General features: G+C 48.9%; 3 protein-coding genes across 7 annotated transcripts in view; 2 read left to right on the top strand and 1 right to left on the bottom strand.

Annotated features, from left to right (window-relative positions):
- The window catches only part of LOC137800964 (cyclin-dependent kinase 17-like), a 49,655-nt gene extending 47,086 nt beyond the window's left edge, over positions 1-2,569 (top strand). For all 5 annotated transcript variants that reach the window (XM_068598337.1, XM_068598338.1, XM_068598339.1 and 2 more), the window contains one exon: positions 1-2,569. This exon is cut by the window's left edge and continues 1,516 nt beyond it. The gene's annotated coding sequence lies outside the window, so the exon portion shown is untranslated.
- A 697-nt stretch (positions 2,570-3,266) lies between these two features.
- LOC137800969 (parapinopsin-like) lies at positions 3,267-4,986 on the bottom strand. Its single transcript, XM_068598347.1, has 5 exons — positions 4,740-4,986; positions 4,304-4,394; positions 3,985-4,222; positions 3,647-3,889; positions 3,267-3,407 (listed from the first exon to the last, which is right to left on the bottom strand). The coding sequence occupies exons 1-5, from the start codon at positions 4,969-4,971 to the stop codon at positions 3,267-3,269; spliced, it is 945 nt and encodes a 314-aa protein (XP_068454448.1). The 5' UTR covers positions 4,972-4,986.
- A 1,678-nt stretch (positions 4,987-6,664) lies between these two features.
- On the top strand, positions 6,665-15,934 carry ddx20 (DEAD (Asp-Glu-Ala-Asp) box polypeptide 20). Its single transcript, XM_068598336.1, has 11 exons — positions 6,665-6,860; positions 7,137-7,231; positions 7,700-7,868; positions 9,175-9,289; positions 9,363-9,505; positions 10,282-10,420; positions 11,725-11,783; positions 13,139-13,221; positions 13,299-13,404; positions 14,628-14,729; positions 14,823-15,934. Exons 1-11 carry the CDS (start codon positions 6,665-6,667, stop codon positions 15,824-15,826), a joined length of 2,211 nt encoding a protein of 736 aa, XP_068454437.1. The 3' UTR covers positions 15,827-15,934.
- The last annotated feature ends 1,566 nt before the right edge of the window (positions 15,935-17,500 follow it).

The following is a 17,500-nucleotide window of genomic DNA, read 5'->3' on the forward strand; positions in this document are numbered from 1 at the left end:
TTAATGGAACCCTTGGTGTCACAAAGAACCCTGGCATTGAAACGAACCGAACAAACAGACTTGTAATTCAGAGTTATTTATATTTTCAACACCAGGACAACACACACAGGAAGTGAAGTTGTCAAGGGGCAGTTCCCTTCATAGAGAGTAGGGGTTGATGTTTAACCCTTTCTTCAAAAATAACGGTTCTTCTAAAGCAACAGGTTCTGGGTAGCACCTCAACCCTTCAGGGAGAACCCCTTTGGAACCCTATATTTCTAAGAGTGTACCTTCACCAATGAACTTGGACACTATACTTCAGTACAGTTCAAACATGTCCACACCATTTGTCTGGTGGTGACGCTTCCAGTCCACAAGACGTACAGGAAGTGAGGACGAGACGTACAGGAAGTGAGGACGAGACATACAGGAAGTGGACAAACCCTCTCCTTATTCTTCGACCACCGTTCCCTCTTTTGCCTTTGACTCAGAAGTTGTGTTGATTGGTTGTGTGACGTGCAGGTGTTGATGTTGAAAACGTTCACCTGATTTTTTTTAACCTCTTTTGGATCACGAGTAGAACATTAATGTCCCGGTCGACACTCGCGTCTACCTTCTACTTTATTTTTCTTGGATCTGTATATACGACCGTAGGTTTTCCTTGTTGAAGCAATGATAATTCCAGGATGCTGTTCTCAGTCTTTACTGTTCCCACTCGAACTGGCTGGGACGTGTTGCACATTCCTTGAGCTCAGGACTTATTGCTGGTGTCGTTTTTGTGGTTTGCTGTGAGGTACATGCTGGTCTCGTCGGCCTCCCAGTAGAGCGGGGATGTCCGACGTGGCCTGAAAAACACTTTATGTGAAGGGGAAGAGTCATTTCTTAGCGTGAACCTGTCAGCCTTCTGTGTCTTTCACACTTAATTTGGCTATTTTATATCTGTGTTCAACCTTCACCATTGTCTTTGCTTGTCATCTTCTTTCAGCATGAGTGTATATTAAACACTTAGTTGGTGTGTGAAATAGCTGCTGCTGGGAAAGGGAATACCTCCAGTGGGTTTAGATTGTGCATGAGACGTGACTGTATTACGTTTGTGTTCACACCAAACATCCCTTTTACCTGCAATCAGTCGGGACATAGACAGTAAATAAAAGAGTAGAATGGACATTTTCATTGAATCATGTAGCAGGATGGTCAGACTGGCGGCCATCTTTTATATGTAGCGTTGCATTGTGACCGCTGTAACGGGTTGACTTCCATATACACTAAACCAACCACGACAACTCGCTGAGTGCAGGTATTAGCCACGACTAAAACGAGCAGCAAGTTCAGAAACGCCTCATCCGCACACTCTTGTCACAGTAGGAAAGTACATCGCTAACACCAGACGGGAGACAACAATGTTCCCCTCACTTCCTGTGACCAGTGTAGTATGAAGCATGGTTCCTCCATAACTAGCGAACAACTAGCTAGTTGTCTAGCTTGCTAATTCCACCATGCTTTCATGCTACACAGGTTTCAAATATAGAGTGGGCTGATGGCCAGTGGCAGCACTGGGGCTATGGAAGATACGCTAACTAGCAGATATCTGGCTAGTCGTCTTGCTTTCTTTAATGCTACACTGGTTACATCAAATAAACCAAACTGCAGCACTGGAGATTAGCTAGCTATCTAGTTAGCTAGATTGCTAATTCTACCATGCTGTACTGCTATTCTGTTTACAGAAATTGAGCCGAACAGCATTAAACGGTCTCTTTACCTCATGTCCCACCTATCCGGAGAAAGACAAGCTAACTAGCTAGCTATCTGTCTCTCGGGAGCTGCGACCACTAAAAACAATTTGTTCCTTAAACAAGATGAAGGCAATGACAAGTAAGTATTCAGCAACAATAGCATGTGCTGCCAGCACCGGGACCAGAGTGTGTGGACCAATCAGACTTCCCGGTGAATCGTACAGTAGTAACTAAAACAGGGGCGTGAACATCGCTGAGTATAAAACACACTACATTAAAGCACTCAACACACACTGTTTCCTGCTGATATTGAAAGACGAGGACAAACACCAGGTGTTCAAGCACACAACCGTTTGACAAAGCAATCAGTGGCCATGACGGCGTGGACTGAGTGTAGCCTGGAGGTTCCTGGTCCTCGTGTGACCGTATGTAGCATGTAGCATGTACATAGACGAGGCCTCGCTGTATATACAACGTGTACAGGTTTGATACAGCTATTCACACTTTGGCTTTTTATTTTTTTGCTTTTCCTGAATGAAAGTCATAGCAATATTTCTTTAATCAATCAAATAAAAAAGCCCGGGTGATAGGATGAGTTTGATTGTGTTTCTAAACAGAAGGAGAATCTGAATGATCAAAATGTGAGACTTGAAGAAACTGATGACAGGTTGTTGTTTTTCCCTCTTTGTTGTTTTAACATGCTGGATCCAAAAGGCTGGACTGAAGTATTATGCTGTAAATGAGTATAACACACTGATTATTTTGTATCAATGAAAGCCATAAAGGTGACAGAGTAGGAGCGCAGACCTTTAAGAAGCAAATGGATGTGAACACCGAATAAAACTAATACAACATTCCTCATTCGCCTCATTTACGTGTTCTATCGTTCACCATGACAGGATTCTGCATTTTGCAGCCAAACTCTTATTTAAATGTCTTCTTGCAGATTGCAACCAACTGGAACTTCTACGGCGTTTGGTTTGTCCGCTCTGGGTTGCTGTAGAAACTCCTCATCGTAAGCTAACGGAAATGTTTCAGGTGATTCTACACGAGAGAAAACATTTCCCCTGCTTCCTCCTCATGGATAACCAAAGAAGATGGTGGGATGTCTCAAAAATATGGGTACTGATTTGAAAATGTGGCTTTGAATACTGCAAGAGACTGGAACGAGTGAAGCCAATGCAAAACATGCATTCTCTCTCCTGACCACCTGGGGGCGACTCCTCTGGTTGTCTAGAAGTCTATTTAAATGTGTATTTTAATCCTTCTTTAAAGCTTCACATCTGTATTTGACACGTCTCTTCGTGTTGTCATGAAACACCATCAGCAGAGACAAGGAGGTAAAGCAGGAAAAGAAAAACATGAGTCATGACGATAATGTTCCCTTCATTTTTACAGCTGCTTTAATGTTGGGTGTTTAATGAAACTACACATACTTGTCCAGCATCCTTCATTTATAAGTCCGTTTTGTCCTTTTATTCTCATTCTTCTTACCGTCCAGAGCAGAAAGGGTTGTCTGGTCGGGAGTGAGACCATGAGGGTTCATGTCCATTTCTATTCATGTAAAGATCCTTTAGGTGAGACTTTCTGGGTCTTCATTATTGAGGCCACCGTGGTTTCGTCCTCGGACGTGTGTGGATCTGACGCCCACGGGTTCCATCCACACAGGACGGTGGGAACCGCATAGCCCCGAAACTGAAACATGCGGCACGCGGTTAACAACAAAGTGATCAGAACCGCCTCCTTTTGTCTGTGTGTGAACAAACCAAAGAGTCAAGGCAGGTCGTGAAAAAGTCACACTTAGGCTGAGACAACATATATATATATATATGTATATGTGTGTGTGTGTGTGTGTGTGTGTGTGTGTGTGTGTGTGTGTGTGTGTGTGTGTGTGTGTGTGTGTGTGTGTGATGGGGGCTAGGGGCGAGGGTTACCTGTCTGTTCATGAAGATGTAAATGATAGGGTTGTATACGGTGCTGCTCTTAGCCAAGTAAACCGGTATGGTGGCGATGAGGGGGTCGATATATAAACTGGAGTCCACGATCACGGCGAGGGCCATGACAGCATACGGCAGCCAGGTCACCAGGAAGGCCAAGACCATCACCACGACCATGCGCGCCACCTGCACCTCCACACGGTTTGTGCTGCCGCCCTCAGAAACCTGCAGCTTGGTCACCTTAGCGCACCGAAAATAAAGAAAGAGAGACTTTATGGTGAAGCTGGGATCGGCAAACGCTCCTGGTAATCTTCTCTTGGAGCGTAACCACATGCCTGGCGAAGAGTCCACAGGAGCCGCGAGTAGGACACCATGATGACGGAGAAGGGCAAGGCGAAACACAGGAAGAAGTACATGATGATGTACGACATGTTCCCCGCGTCCCGGCTGTACCAGTTCGGGGCGCAGGAGGTCTTCACGCCCTCCAGATCGTAGCTTCCCCAACCGAACAGAGGCGGCGTGTTCCACACGAAGGACCAGAACCAGGACAGCACGACCCCCGCCACGGCGTGTCTGAGGGCAACGCAGAAGCAGCGTCACGCACCGGAGGAGCAACCAGAGGGTTGCAGTGATGGGACGCGCCGGCCTCGGTACCTGGTCTGGAACAGGACGGCCCCCATCGGATAGCACACCACCATGTAGCGCTCAACAGAAATGACTCCGATAGTACACAGACTTGATATACCTGAGCAACAGAAGGAAAATGTGGAGAATACGTTATATTATTATTATTTTGTGGAACGCATCCCGTGATTAAACTCACGTTACCGTTATCGCCCATCGACCGCGTGTAAGAAGTGGACGTAGTCAAGGGGAGGCGACCCGTCTGAGGACTGACGTTTTGAAGCCTCAAGTTCCACGATTTCACTGTCGCCATCTTTGATTACGGCCATCGCCATGTTGTTGTTTTTGCAACCAGTGAACTGACTTACCATATTTGGATTTTTAAGTATTTTTACACAACTGCATTGCTACTTTCACAAATAAATCCCCTGAGCACCCTTGACCAACAAAAAACAAGTTAGCTCACCGAAAAAGGAGACGGCGAAGCCCTCCAGCACGCAGCCCACGCGCCCCAGGCTGAAGTAGCCCATGGCGCTGGTGACCGTGGTGGGCAGACCTCCGAACACGGCACAGCCCAGGTCACACACGGCCAGGTTCACCAGGGCGTAGCTGAGCGGCTGCCTCAGCTGTCTGTGTCTCACCGTCACCACGACCACCAGGACGTTGAGGAGGATCCCGGCCACGGAGAACACGCCCATGAGGACGGCCAGCGCGGTGTAGCCGGTCCGAGACAGCAGCTCTGCGCTGGCGGAGGAGTTCCCATCGTGCAGAGCGAGGTGCGTCATCCTGATCGCAAGCTTCGCTGTGAAAAAGAAAGAGTCAGCGCTTCATCTGCGACCTCACAACCTACTGAAAACGACCGTTTTGCCAAATGATTTATTTATTATTTATTGGCCTTTATTTAAGCTGGTCGGCCCCGTTGAGATTCAATGACCTATATAATATAAAACATAAAACATATAAAATATAAAACAAAATAATATAAAACAGGACTAACGCTCCGGATTTACACTAAAACAAGAACAAGTGCGGGATGAAAATAGAAACCCAAATAACATCATGATCACCTCTGTTCTGTGCTGATGCTGCTCCGCAGAGACGAGAGGGAGAGGACGCCTTCCTTAATAAGCCCAACAACGGGAGGGGAGGCTCCCTCAAATGTAATTATTGAAAAACCAAATCCGTGGATCTGGATTGTGAGGACAATAACTCAGGCTGATATCCTGTAAGACTGCACTTCCCATGATTGCCGGGTTTACAGCTGCTCCTGAGTAATGAATCCGGGAATAGACGCAGGATTATCACGTAAATGTCAGATTGATGAATTACTCATGTGAGATTAGATGACATATGTCAGCCGAACTAACACATGTTCCTTTGTGAAGGGTCAGGGGTCAAAACAGGCTTAGGAAAAAATAGTGACATCAGGAGTGTACAAGACAAATAAAGGTTCCAAACCGGTTCTACCCAGAACTATTTTCATCTAAAGAACCCTTCTTTGTGGAAGAGAGAGTCCTTCGAGGGTTGTCGAAAGGAGCTGAAAGGGAACGCCTCCACTCCAGACCCAGCACCCACAAAACTGATTGAGAACCAGGATTGTTGTGGGCCCGGGCCCTTTAGGGTTCTAGATAAAACCATTGAGATATACAAGGTACCTTGGTTCAACCACATGGGGTGGGTTCTAGATGAGAGCCTCGACATGTAAACAGGTTCTTTGTAGAACCCCCCGTGTAGATTCCAGATGAAGCCCACAGGATATTAAAGGACTCTCGATGAATCTGATATAATCTTCAGAGCAGGTTCTGCGTAGAACCATTACACCATGAAATGGTTCTCTGCAGAACCTCTCATACAAGGTTCTAGGTAGAAACCTTCAGAGATGGTTGGATTCTTGATAAACCCTCTGAAAGGGTTCCCAGTAGAACCAAAATAAAAGGTTTTGGTTCCAGAAACCCAAAGGGTTCCCTCGCAAGGACAAGCCAAAGAAACCAACAGGTTCTAGTGAGCACCTCATTGGTTCGTGCAGCAGAAACTCCACTGGAGTTCTTGTGTCTCTGATAGAGGACGAATAAAGGTCACAAGATACATTTTAATCAGCATGAAGAACAAACACGAGGAACATTCAGCCACGTGCAACAATGACAATGTGCACATGTATTCTACATTCATCACATTATTATTATTAGTATTATAACATGTGAAAAGGTATTAAAGCATGAAGGAGAAAAACAAGGAACCTCAAATTGTTCTAATTAATCGTTCATAGTCATTTCGTTAGTCGTTTTCAGCGCAGTTCCCCTCCCGGCCACCAGAGGGGGCGCGACAGGAACTGCGGCCGCCGCGCCAGCGCGCGTTAAAGCCGCAGAGTTTGATCCCCGGCCGGTAACCAACATGGCCGCCTCCGTGAAGAAGGCTGCCCACGACATAGAGGCGCGCGAGCGGACCGACGACGTGCTTCTCCCGGAGGGAGTGGACTTCCGCGCGCTGCTGCTCTCGCGGCCCGTTCTGGACGGACTCGCCTCCGCGGGCTTCCGGAAGCCTTCCCCGATCCAGCTGAAGGCGATCCCGCTGGGCCGCTGCGGGCTGGGTGCGTTCACGAGGCGTGTGCCCGCGGAGGACCAGCGGGCACGTTTTACTGTCTAAAGCTGACAAACGTGCACTTTTTATTATGTTTAAAGCTGCCAAACGTGCACTTTTTACTGTTTAAAGCTGCCAAACGTGCACTTTTTTACTGTTTAAAGCTCCCAAACGTGCACTTTTATTATGTTTAAAGCTGCCAAACGTGCACTTTATGTTTAAAGCTGCCAAATGTAAATTAAACATTGACCCCCACATTGACCCCACATGGCCTCTCTCGTGTCAGACTTGATCGTGCAGGCTAAGTCCGGCACGGGGAAGACGTGCGTGTTCTGCACCGTCGCTCTGGACTCGCTGGTTCTGGAGAATCCTGCAACTCAGGTGAGGAGTCACGACCACATGCACTGAAATAAACACTGAAATAAACACTTACATCTACACTTTTATTTAGCAAGTGGTCTCAAAAAGTAATCTCTTTGGTTTCAGGGTCTTAATCTGGTTTAAGATGCTCAATCCCAAGAGCGTAAATGAAAATTATTGATAAACCGACTGCAATCCCATCAGCTGGTCCTCCTTAATCTGCTCCATCAAATGGAAGTGTTGACCTGTCACCTCGTCTCCTTGCTCCCTCCTCGCTCCCTCCTCTCTCATCCTCCTCGCGCTCTCCTCGCTCCCTCCCTGCTGTGTCCTCGCTCCCTCCTCTCTACCTCCTCGGTCCCTCCTCGCTCCCTCCTCTCTACCTCCTCGCGCTCTCCTCGCTCCCTCCCTGCTCTGTCCTTGCTCTCTCCTTGCATCCTTCTTGCTCCCTCCTCGCTCCCTCCCTGCTTCCCTCCTCGCGTCCTCCTGCAGGTTCTGGTCTTGGCTCCCACGCGTGAGATCGCGGTGCAGATCCACTCGGTGCTGATGGCGATCGGCTGTGCCATGGAGGGTCTGCAGTGCAGCGTGTTCATCGGCGGCCGGCCGGTGAGCCAAGACAAGACCAGCCTGAAGAAGTGCCACGTGGCGGTGGGCTCTCCTGGTAGGTTACTTCGTTCTTACCGGGTTTTCACCGGGTTCTTACTGGGTTCATGCGCTCATGGAAAACCTGGAACAGTCATGGAATGTTAAGATGGTCCCAGCAGTGTTGTAAAAGTCATGACAGTGTGTTGTATCCATGTGTTCATTACGCTGAGTTTTAACTAATTCAAATGCTCTTTAAAAGAAAAACGCTCAGAACCAGTCCTGGGAATCTGGTTTCCTCGTCCTGGCAATCTGGTTTCCTCGTCCTGGCAATCTGGTTTCCCCGTCCAGGGAATCTAGTTTCCCCGTCCAGGGAATCTGGTTTCTAGTCCAGGGAATCTGGTTTCTAGTCCTGGGAATCTGGTTTCCTCGTCCTGGGAATCTGGTTTCCTCGTCCTGGGAATCTGGTTTCCTCGTCCTGGGAACCTGGTTTCCTCGTCCTGGGAATCTAGTTTTCTAGTCCTGGGAATCTGGTTTTCTAGTCCTGGGAATCTGGTTTTCTAGTCCTGGGAATCTGGTTTTCTAGTCCTGGGAATCTGGTTTTCTAGTCCTGGGAATCTGGTTTTCTAGTCCTGGGAATTTGGTTTCTAGTCATAGAAATCTGGTTTCTAGTCATAGGAATCTGATTTCTATTCCTGGGAATCTGGTTTCTATTCCTGGGAATCTGGTTTCTAGTCCTGGGAATCTGGTTTCTAGTCCTGGGAATCTGGTTTCTAGTCCTGGGAATCTGGTTTCTAGTCTTGGGAATCTGGTTTCTAGTCCTGGGAATCTGGTTTTCTCGTCCTGGGAATCTGGTTTGGGAACCTGGTTTCTAGTCCTGGGAATCTGATTTTCTAGTCCTGGGAATCTGGTTTCCTCGTCCTGGGAATCTGGTTTCCTCGTCCTGGGAATCTGGTTTCTAGTTTTGGAAATCTGGTTTCTAGTTTTAGTAATCTGGTTTCTAGACTTGGGAATCTGGTTTCTAGTTTTGGGAATCTGGTTTCTAGTTTTGGGAATCTGGTTTCTAGTTTTGGGAATCTGGTTTCTAGACCTGGGAATCTGGTTTCTAGACCTGGGAATCTGGTTTCTAGACCTGGGAATCTGGTTTCTAGACCTGGGAATCTGGTTTCTAGACCTGGGAATCTGGTTTCTAGACCTGGGAATCTGGTTTCTATTCCTGGGAATCTGGTTTCTAGTCCTGGGAATCTGGTTTCTAGTCCTGGGAATCTGGTTTCCGGACCTGGGAATCTGGTTTCTGGACCTGGGAATCTGGTTCTGGACCTGGGTATCCATTGGTCAGAGTGTGTGAACCTCACCGTGTTTGTGCTCTTCTCGCGGCGCCGCAGGCCGCATCAAGCAGCTGATCGAGCTGGGCGCATTGTCCACCGCCGGCGTCCGGCTGCTGGTTCTGGACGAGGCCGACAAGCTGCTGGAGGAGGGAAGCTTCCAGGACCAGATCAAGTGAGCGGCGCTGCTGCACTGGGCCCAGACCTCCTCCTACGCAAAGATTCAACTTCTCCGCTTGTCTCCCCAGCTGGATCTTCTCCTCTCTGCCAGTGAACAAACAGATGCTCGCTCTGTCTGCCACCTACCCAGAATCCCTTGCTCAGCACCTCACCCGCTACATGCGAGAGCCCACTTTCGTCCGACTCAATCCCAGCGACATGGGCCTCAAAGGTGAGCTGTTACCTGCTGCTGTCACTGGCCACACAGGGTTAAAGGGTTAGTCATCGCTCATAGAAGCAGACTCAACGGTTCTGTCCCAGAGAACATGGAACATAAAGGGTTAGTCATCGCTCATAGAAGCAGACTCAACGGTTCTCTCCCAGAGAACATGGAACATAAAGGGTTAGTCATTGCTCATAGAAGCAGACTCAACGGTTCTGTCCCAGAGAACATGGAACATAAAGGGTTAGTCATCGCTCATAGAAGCAGACTCAACGGTTCTCTCCCAGAGAACATGGAACATAAAGGGTTAGTCATTGCTCATAGAAGCAGACTCAACGGTTCTGTCCCAGAGAACATGGAACATAAAGGGTTAGTCATCGCTCATAGAAGCAGACTCAACGGTTCTCTCCCAGAGAACATGGAACATAAAGGGTTAGTCATTGCTCATAGAAGCAGACTCAACGGTTCTGTCCCAGAGAACATGGAACATAAAGGGTTAGTCATTGCTCATAGAAGCAGACTCAACGGTTCTGTCCCAGAGAACATGGAACATAAAGGGTTAGTCATCGCTCATAGAAGCAGACTCAACGGTTCTGACTCAGAGAACATGGAACAAGTGAAGATTACCAACCTTACCTTTTTTAATCGAAAAGTAATTTTCAAAGTAAAATATTCAGCTTTTTCAATGTGAGTATTTTCTAGTTTCTTGACTCAAAAGTAAACTGAATATGTTTGAGCTGTGCAGTGAAGGCATCTGAGGAGTCCGTGTGGTGTCCCCCCTGCAGGTCTGAAGCAGTACTACAAGCTGGTGCAGTCTCATCCTGTGCCTCACAAGATCTTCCAGGAGAAAGTGCAGCACTTGTTGGAGCTTTTCAGTAAAATCCCATTCAACCAGGCTCTGGTGTTCTCCAACCTCCACACCAGGTACATCTAAGGTTCTCCAACCTCCACACCAGGTACATCTAAAGTTCCCCAACTTCCACACCAGGTACATCTAAAGTTCCCCGACCTCCACACCAGGTACATCTAAAGTTCTCCAACTTCCACACCAGGTACATCTAAAGTTCTCCAACCTCCACACCAGGTACATCTAAAGTTTTCCACACCAGGTCCATCTAAGGTTTTCCACACCAGGTCCATCTAAGGTTCTCCACACCAGGTCCATCTAAGGTTCTCCACACCAGGTCCATCTAAGGTTCTCCACACCAGGTCCATCTAAGGTTCTCCACACCAGGTCCATCTAAGGTTCTCCACACCAGGTCCATCTAAGGTTCTCCACACCAGGTCCATCTAAGGTTTTCCACACCAGGTCCATCTAAGGTTTTCCACACCAGGTCCATCTAAGGTTTTCCACACCAGGTCCATCTAAGGTTCGCCACACCAGGTCCATCTAAGGTTTTCCACACCAGGTCCATCTAAGGTTTTCCACACCAGGTCCATCTAAGGTTTTCCACACCAGGTCCATCTAAGGTTCTCCACACCAGGTCCGGGTTTTCCACACCAGGTCCATCTAAGGTTTTCCACACCAGGTCCATCTAAGGTTCTCCACACCAGGTCCGGGTTTTCCACACCAGGTCCATCTAAGGTTTTCCACACCAGGTCCATCTAAGGTTTTCCACACCAGGTCCATCTAAGGTTCTCCACACCAGGTCCATCTAAGGTTCTCCACACCAGGTCCATCTAAGGTTTTCCACACCAGGTCCATCTAAGGTTTTCCACACCAGGTCCATCTAAGGTTCTCCACACCAGGTCCATCTAAGGTTTTCCACACCAGGTCCATCTAAGGTTCTCCACACCAGGTCCGGGTTTTCCACACCAGGTCCATCTAAGGTTTTCCACACCAGGTCCATCTAAGGTTTTCCACACCAGGTCCATCTAAGGTTCTCCACACCAGGTCCATCTAAGGTTCTCCACACCAGGTCCATCTAAGGTTCTCCACACCAGGTCCATCTAAGGTTCTCCACACCAGGTCCATCTAAGGTTTTCCACACCAGGTCCATCTAAGGTTTTCCACACCAGGTCCATCTAAGGTTTTCCACACCAGGTCCATCTAAGGTTCTCCACACCAGGTCCATCTAAGGTTTTCCACACCAGGTCCATCTAAGGTTTTCCACACCAGGTCCATCTAAGGTTTTCCACACCAGGTCCATCTAAGGTTCCGTGTCCCCTGAGGCCGTGGCGGTGGTCTTCGGCCTCGCTTGATGGGTCGCTGTGCTTTGCTCCCACAGGGCTCAGCACCTGGCAGACGTCCTGTCCTCCAAAGGTCTACCGGCTGCTTGCATCTCAGGTGACCGTTGTGTTTTTGTGGGAATGTTCGTGGTTGATGTTTCCGTTGTCACGATGCGTTCAGGTGTAATCTAGTAAAATGTAGTGTTGGTGATGAACCAGAATAAATCGAGATGTTTCCACAAATATAAAATAGATATTAAGATGAATTATGTTTAACTTCCTAAAAGCTCTGAACTCTTTGTTACATTTACTTTAGACCAAGAACGAGTATAACATATTTGATTTGTGTTTTTATGAAGAATAAAAACACTATAAACAAAGCAGAAGTACAACATTTAGTAGTTTTTGTGGTTAAATGACTTTGGCTGCGATTCCCAGATTCAATCGTTCTTAAGGACTTAAGAAGGTTCGGCTAAGAAGGAGCTAAGATACGAGTGTTTCCCAGACGCGTTCTTAACTGTGTGTGTGCCATCCACGACACCAATCACCGGGGATCTCAGCCATGGCACGAAATCCACGGTGGACCTGGTGGACCTCGTCCCGTGTGGTGGCATTCTGATGTGTGTCCGCATGGCGCAGGAGGATCGGTGTCACGCTGCAACACTCCGTGAACCCAATGCCTTGCTGAGGCCGATGCCTTGCTGAGGCCGATGCCTTGCTGAGGCCGGTGCCTTGCTGAGGCCGGTGCCTTGCTGAGGCCGGTGCCTTGCTGAGGCCGGTGCCTTGCTGAGGCCGGTGCCTTGCTGAGGCCGGTGCCTTGCTGAGGCCGGTGCCTTGCTGAGGCCGGTGCCTTGCTGAGGCCGGTGCCTTGCTGAGGCCGGTGCCTTGCTGAGGCCGGTGCCTTGCTGAGGCCGGTGCCTTGCTGAGGCCGATGCCTTGCTGAGGCCGGTGCCTTGCTGAGGCCGGTGCCGTCCCAACCACCTCCAGGGAGCTCCCCATGCGTAAAGACGGCGCTGTTGGTTAGCAGCGAGGTGATGCTGTATTGCAGCCGTGGTGTCTCTCACGTGGACTTCAGCAACGCCTTTAGACGCGGAGCCTCTCTTGATGAGGTTCAGCAGAGTTCAGTTACACCTGTCAGTTCCCTGATATCTGTGGAATACCACAGGGTTGTTGATGTTTTTATAGCTAACGTAAACTCATATGCAGATGCTGAATGTGTGTGAAAACGTAATGAGTGATAGTAATGATTAATTTTATTCATGTAGCTTCAGGAACACAGGGCCTTTATCTTTTGGACCGTGGTACAAATTCATATTCTGGATCCTTGTAGATCAGCTGTTGTCAAATAACAAAGTGATCTTTCAATTAGTATTGGCAGCAAAACAAGTGAGCAGAGCAAAGAATCTTGAAGCAATGTTGTGAATACTTTCTAGTTTAGTGTTTTTGATCTGATCTGAATGAGACTGTGTGCAGGCGGTCTGAGTCAGGACCAGAGGCTGGAGGCCATGTCCAAGCTGAAGCAATACCAGTGCAGGGTGCTCATCTCCACCGACCTGGTGAGACACTCGCACTCTCACTCACTCACACACTCGTCTTCTGTTCTTTGATGGTGTCGTCTTTCCGTTCCTGTCAGACCTCCAGAGGTATCGATGCAGAGAAAGTGAACTTGGTGATAAACCTGGACGTGCCGCAGGACTGGGAGACCTACATGCACCGGATCGGTCGCGCCGGGCGCTTTGGTTAGTCCTGAACACCTTTTGGTTAGTCCATGAACACCTTTTGGTTAGTCCATGAACCCCTTCTGGTTAGTCCTGAACACCTTTTGGTTAGTCCATGAACACCTTTTGGTTAGTCCATGAACACCTTTTGGTTAGTCCATGAACACCTTTTGGTTAGTCCATGAACCCCTTCTGGTTAGTCCTGAACACCTTTTGGTTAGTCCATGAACACCTTTTGGTTAGTCCTGAACACCTTTGGTTAGTCCTGAACACCTTTTGGTTAGTCATGAACACCTTTTGGTTAGTCCTGAACACCTTTTGGTTAGTCCTGAACACCTTTTGGTTAGTCCTGAACACCTTTTGGTTAGTCCTGAACACCTTTTGGTTAGTCCTGAACACCTTTTGGTTAGTCCTGAACACCTTTTGGTTAGTCCATGAACACCTTTTGGTTAGTCCTGAACACCTTTGGTTAGTCCTGAACACCTTTTGGTTAGTCATGAACACCTTTTGGTTAGTCCTGAACACCTTTTGGTTAGTCCTGAACACCTTTTGGTTAGTCCTGAACACCTTTTGGTTAGTCCATGAACACCTTTTGGTTAGTCCTGAACACCTTTTGGTTAGTCCTGAACACCTTTTGGTTAGTCCATGAACACCTTTTGGTTAGTCCATGAACACCTTTTGGTTAGTCCATAACACCTTTTGGTTAGTCCATGAGCACCTTTTGGTTAGTCCTGAACACCTTTTGGTTAGTCCTGAACACCTTTTGGTTAGTCCATGAACACCTTTTGGTTAGTCCATGAACACCTTTTGGTTAGTCCTGAACACCTTTTGGTTAGTCCATGAACACCTTTTGGTTAGTCCATGAACACCTTTTGGTTAGTCCATGAACACCTTTTGGTTAGTCCCTGAGCACCTTTTGGTTAGTCCATGAGCACCTTTTGGTTAGTCCATGAACACCTTTTGGTTAGTCCTGAACACCTTTTGGTTAGTCCATGAGCACCTTTTGGTTAGTCCATGAGCACCTTTTGGTTAGTCCCTGAGCACCTTTTGATTTTTTTTTTTTTTTTAAATTTACAACTTTAACGTTTAGTGTTTTCTCTAATCACCAGCTTTTAATTCAGATTATCTCCGATTGTGTGTACTGGCCATCCCTGAACACTCACACTCGGACACACTCTCTCACTCTCTCTCCTTCAACCCTTCCTTTCCTTTCGAGTGGCTTCTCATCAGCGGTTCGTTTGCAGGCACTCAGGGGCTGGCGGTGACCTACTGTTGCCATGGCGAGGAGGAGAACAAGATGATGGCCATCGCTCAGAAGTGCGGCGTGAGTTTGTCCACGTTGCCGTGTGAGTCCCGCCCACCAATGTATGTTTTCCCCTGGTTTGAAAACAAAGGCCTTCTTTGAGTTGACTGTGCCCCCCCCCTCCCGTCCTCTGTAGCCGCCATCGAGCCGGGCCTGATGGACGAGCCGTGTGACTGGGACGTCTGCACCACGGCGTCTTCACGCCAGCTCTCCTCCCGGACGAAGAAGAAGCAGCAGCGTGACGCGGATCGGCCGACGGCGCCCGGCGGTCAAAGGTCGCCGGAGGAGACCGTCCCGACGGCCGGGCCGGAGCAGAGACCGGCGGCTCCCGCCGAGGACGCTCTGCCGCCTCCTCGTCCTCCGGCGGCGGCGACTCGCAAAGACCTGCAGGACGCGCTGCCAAAGATCCCGCCCCTCTGCTCGTTCAAGAGCCGCGCGGCGAGCTTCGTGGCCTTCGAGGAGGCTGAGCGGGACTTCCGCGGCTTCATCACCGCGGGGCCGGGCAGATCGGTGGAGGTCATCAGGGAGTTCCGCGGCGGCGAGGACGGCGACCCGAGCGGCCGGCACCGAGAGTCCTTCATGCTCCACGACCACGACGGAGGTGAATGTTTAACACTCAAGGGAGGACGCTGGGAAGCTGAGTCTTCTCCTCGCAGGGAGGTTCCCGGTTCTTCAAACTCTCAAACGGATGACGAGGGAGAATCGAGTCGGACCGGAGGCGTCGACTACGGACAAACGGCCGCCGCGCCCGAACCACAGGCGGACGCCGCCGGCTCCAAAGCTTTTGCGCCTCCTGCGCCTGACATGTGCCGCCGGACGTCCTGCGCGTCACGAGGGAGAGCTCCGCCTCCTCCACCAGAGAGACGCGAGCCGAGGCCCGGCAATGAGCCGAGCGGTCGTGGATCCAGAAAGATGACGGAGAAGTCTTCAGAGCAGAGGAAGGTTAGGGAGGAAGAGGAGGAAGAGGAGGAGAGCGCTGAGGCTTACTGGAGAGCGAGCTACAGAGCCTGGAACGATTACTACGCCTCGGTGACTCCTTTCCAAGAGCGAGGGCAGCAGAGCTACTACAGCGCCGCCCACAGCTGGATGGCAGCGTACCGCATGAACGCCGTCTACATGCATGAGCTGCTGAAACACTGAGGCGGGGCATCGGCCTGAAGGCGTGAGAGTCTGAACGTCACCTCCGGTCTCATACATCGCACTTTTTGATTATTCTTTTTCAATTAATTCATAGTGTCTTTTCTAATAAATGACCAGTATGAAGCTTGGTTTTTTGTGTGTGAGATTTTATTTGTTTTCTCTGAGTGGTGAAGAACTATTAATTACAAGTTTAATTACAGGCATTCTAGACCTATTCACATGAAATTGAACGTCTTCAAACTGCTACTAAACTCTGTTCAGTTTGATCGCTTTACGGCAGTTTGATCGCTTTACTGCAGTTTGATCGCTTTACGGCAGTTTGATCGCTTTACGGCAGTTTGATCGCTTTACGGCAGTTTGATCGCTTTACGGCAGTTTGATCGCTTTACGGCAGTTTGATCGCTTTAAGGCAGTTTGATTGCTTCACTGCAGTTTGATGACTTTATGGCAGTTTGATCGCTTTACTGCAGTTTGATCGCTTTACAGCAAAAGGAACCTGACCATGAATGCTGTTCTGTATGGCGTCTCCAGAGACGCCGTTACAAAGAGAGACCCTCCAGCGTGTTGTTCCTGCACTGAAAGAAAAGGTTCCTCAAGGTGAGGAGCAGGTCACAGGTTCAAACACCAACGCTCTGATGAAGCAAAGGGCCGACCGGCAGGACGAGAGAGGTGTGGCCTGATGTGCTGTCGACGCCGCGTGTTCAGCAGGTCTCTGAGGCCAGACTGCCACAACGTCTACGCCTCTTGAGTTGGTTTGTGTGGACTTTAGGTCGCTGAGGACTTTGACCTCACCCTTGTGAATATGACCTCACCCTTCTGAATATGACGACACTCTTGTGAATATGACCTCACCCTTGTGAATATGACACCCTCGTGAATATAATCACACCCTTGTGAATATGATGATAATCTTGTGAATATGACCTCACCCTTGTGAATATGACACCCTCGTGAATATAATCACACCCTTGTTAATATGATGATAATCTTGTGAATATGACCTCACCCTTGTGAATATGACCTCACCCTTCTGAATATGACGACACTCTTGTGAATATGACCTCACCCTTGTGAATATGACACCCTCGTGAATATAATCACACCCTTGTGAATATGATGATAATCTTGTGAATATGACCTCACCCTTGTGAATATGACCTCACCCTTGTGAATATGACGACACTCTTGTGAATATGAACAGTCTCTAACCTTCTACCGCGCAGGAGATCACAGGCCACCTGTTGACTTGACTGAGTCTGAAGATGGCGGCTCGTGTGGCAGTGATCTGGCCACCGGAGCTACGCATGACTCCCTGGGGTGCTGATGTGGGCTTTGTGGCACTGCCTTCCAGGGTGACTGTGGTTCAGTGGTGAGCAGGATCGTCTTTCAATCAGAGGACCGGCGGTTTGATCCCCGGCGCCGCTAACCCATGTGGATGTGTCCTTGAGCAAGGCCTGAATGTCTCCCGTACCTGAACCTACGGAGAATGGTTGATGGTACTGATGTGGCTCCTGCATGGTGGCTCCTCCCATCAGGGTGTGAATGGGTGAATGATGTCATGAAGTGTTAAAGCGCTTTGAGTGGTCAGAAGACTAGAAAAGTACAAGTACAGGACCATCACGGCATCTAGACTCCCAGCCTCCCTTGGAGATCAGCCGTCTGCTTCAGTGGATG

The sequence above is a fragment of the Clinocottus analis genome, unplaced genomic scaffold (genome assembly GCF_023055335.1).
Source record: "Clinocottus analis isolate CAN_PGR_092001 unplaced genomic scaffold, fCliAna1.0.p SCAF_4, whole genome shotgun sequence".
In the NCBI taxonomy this organism is placed as follows: Eukaryota; Metazoa; Chordata; class Actinopteri; order Perciformes; family Cottidae; genus Clinocottus; species Clinocottus analis.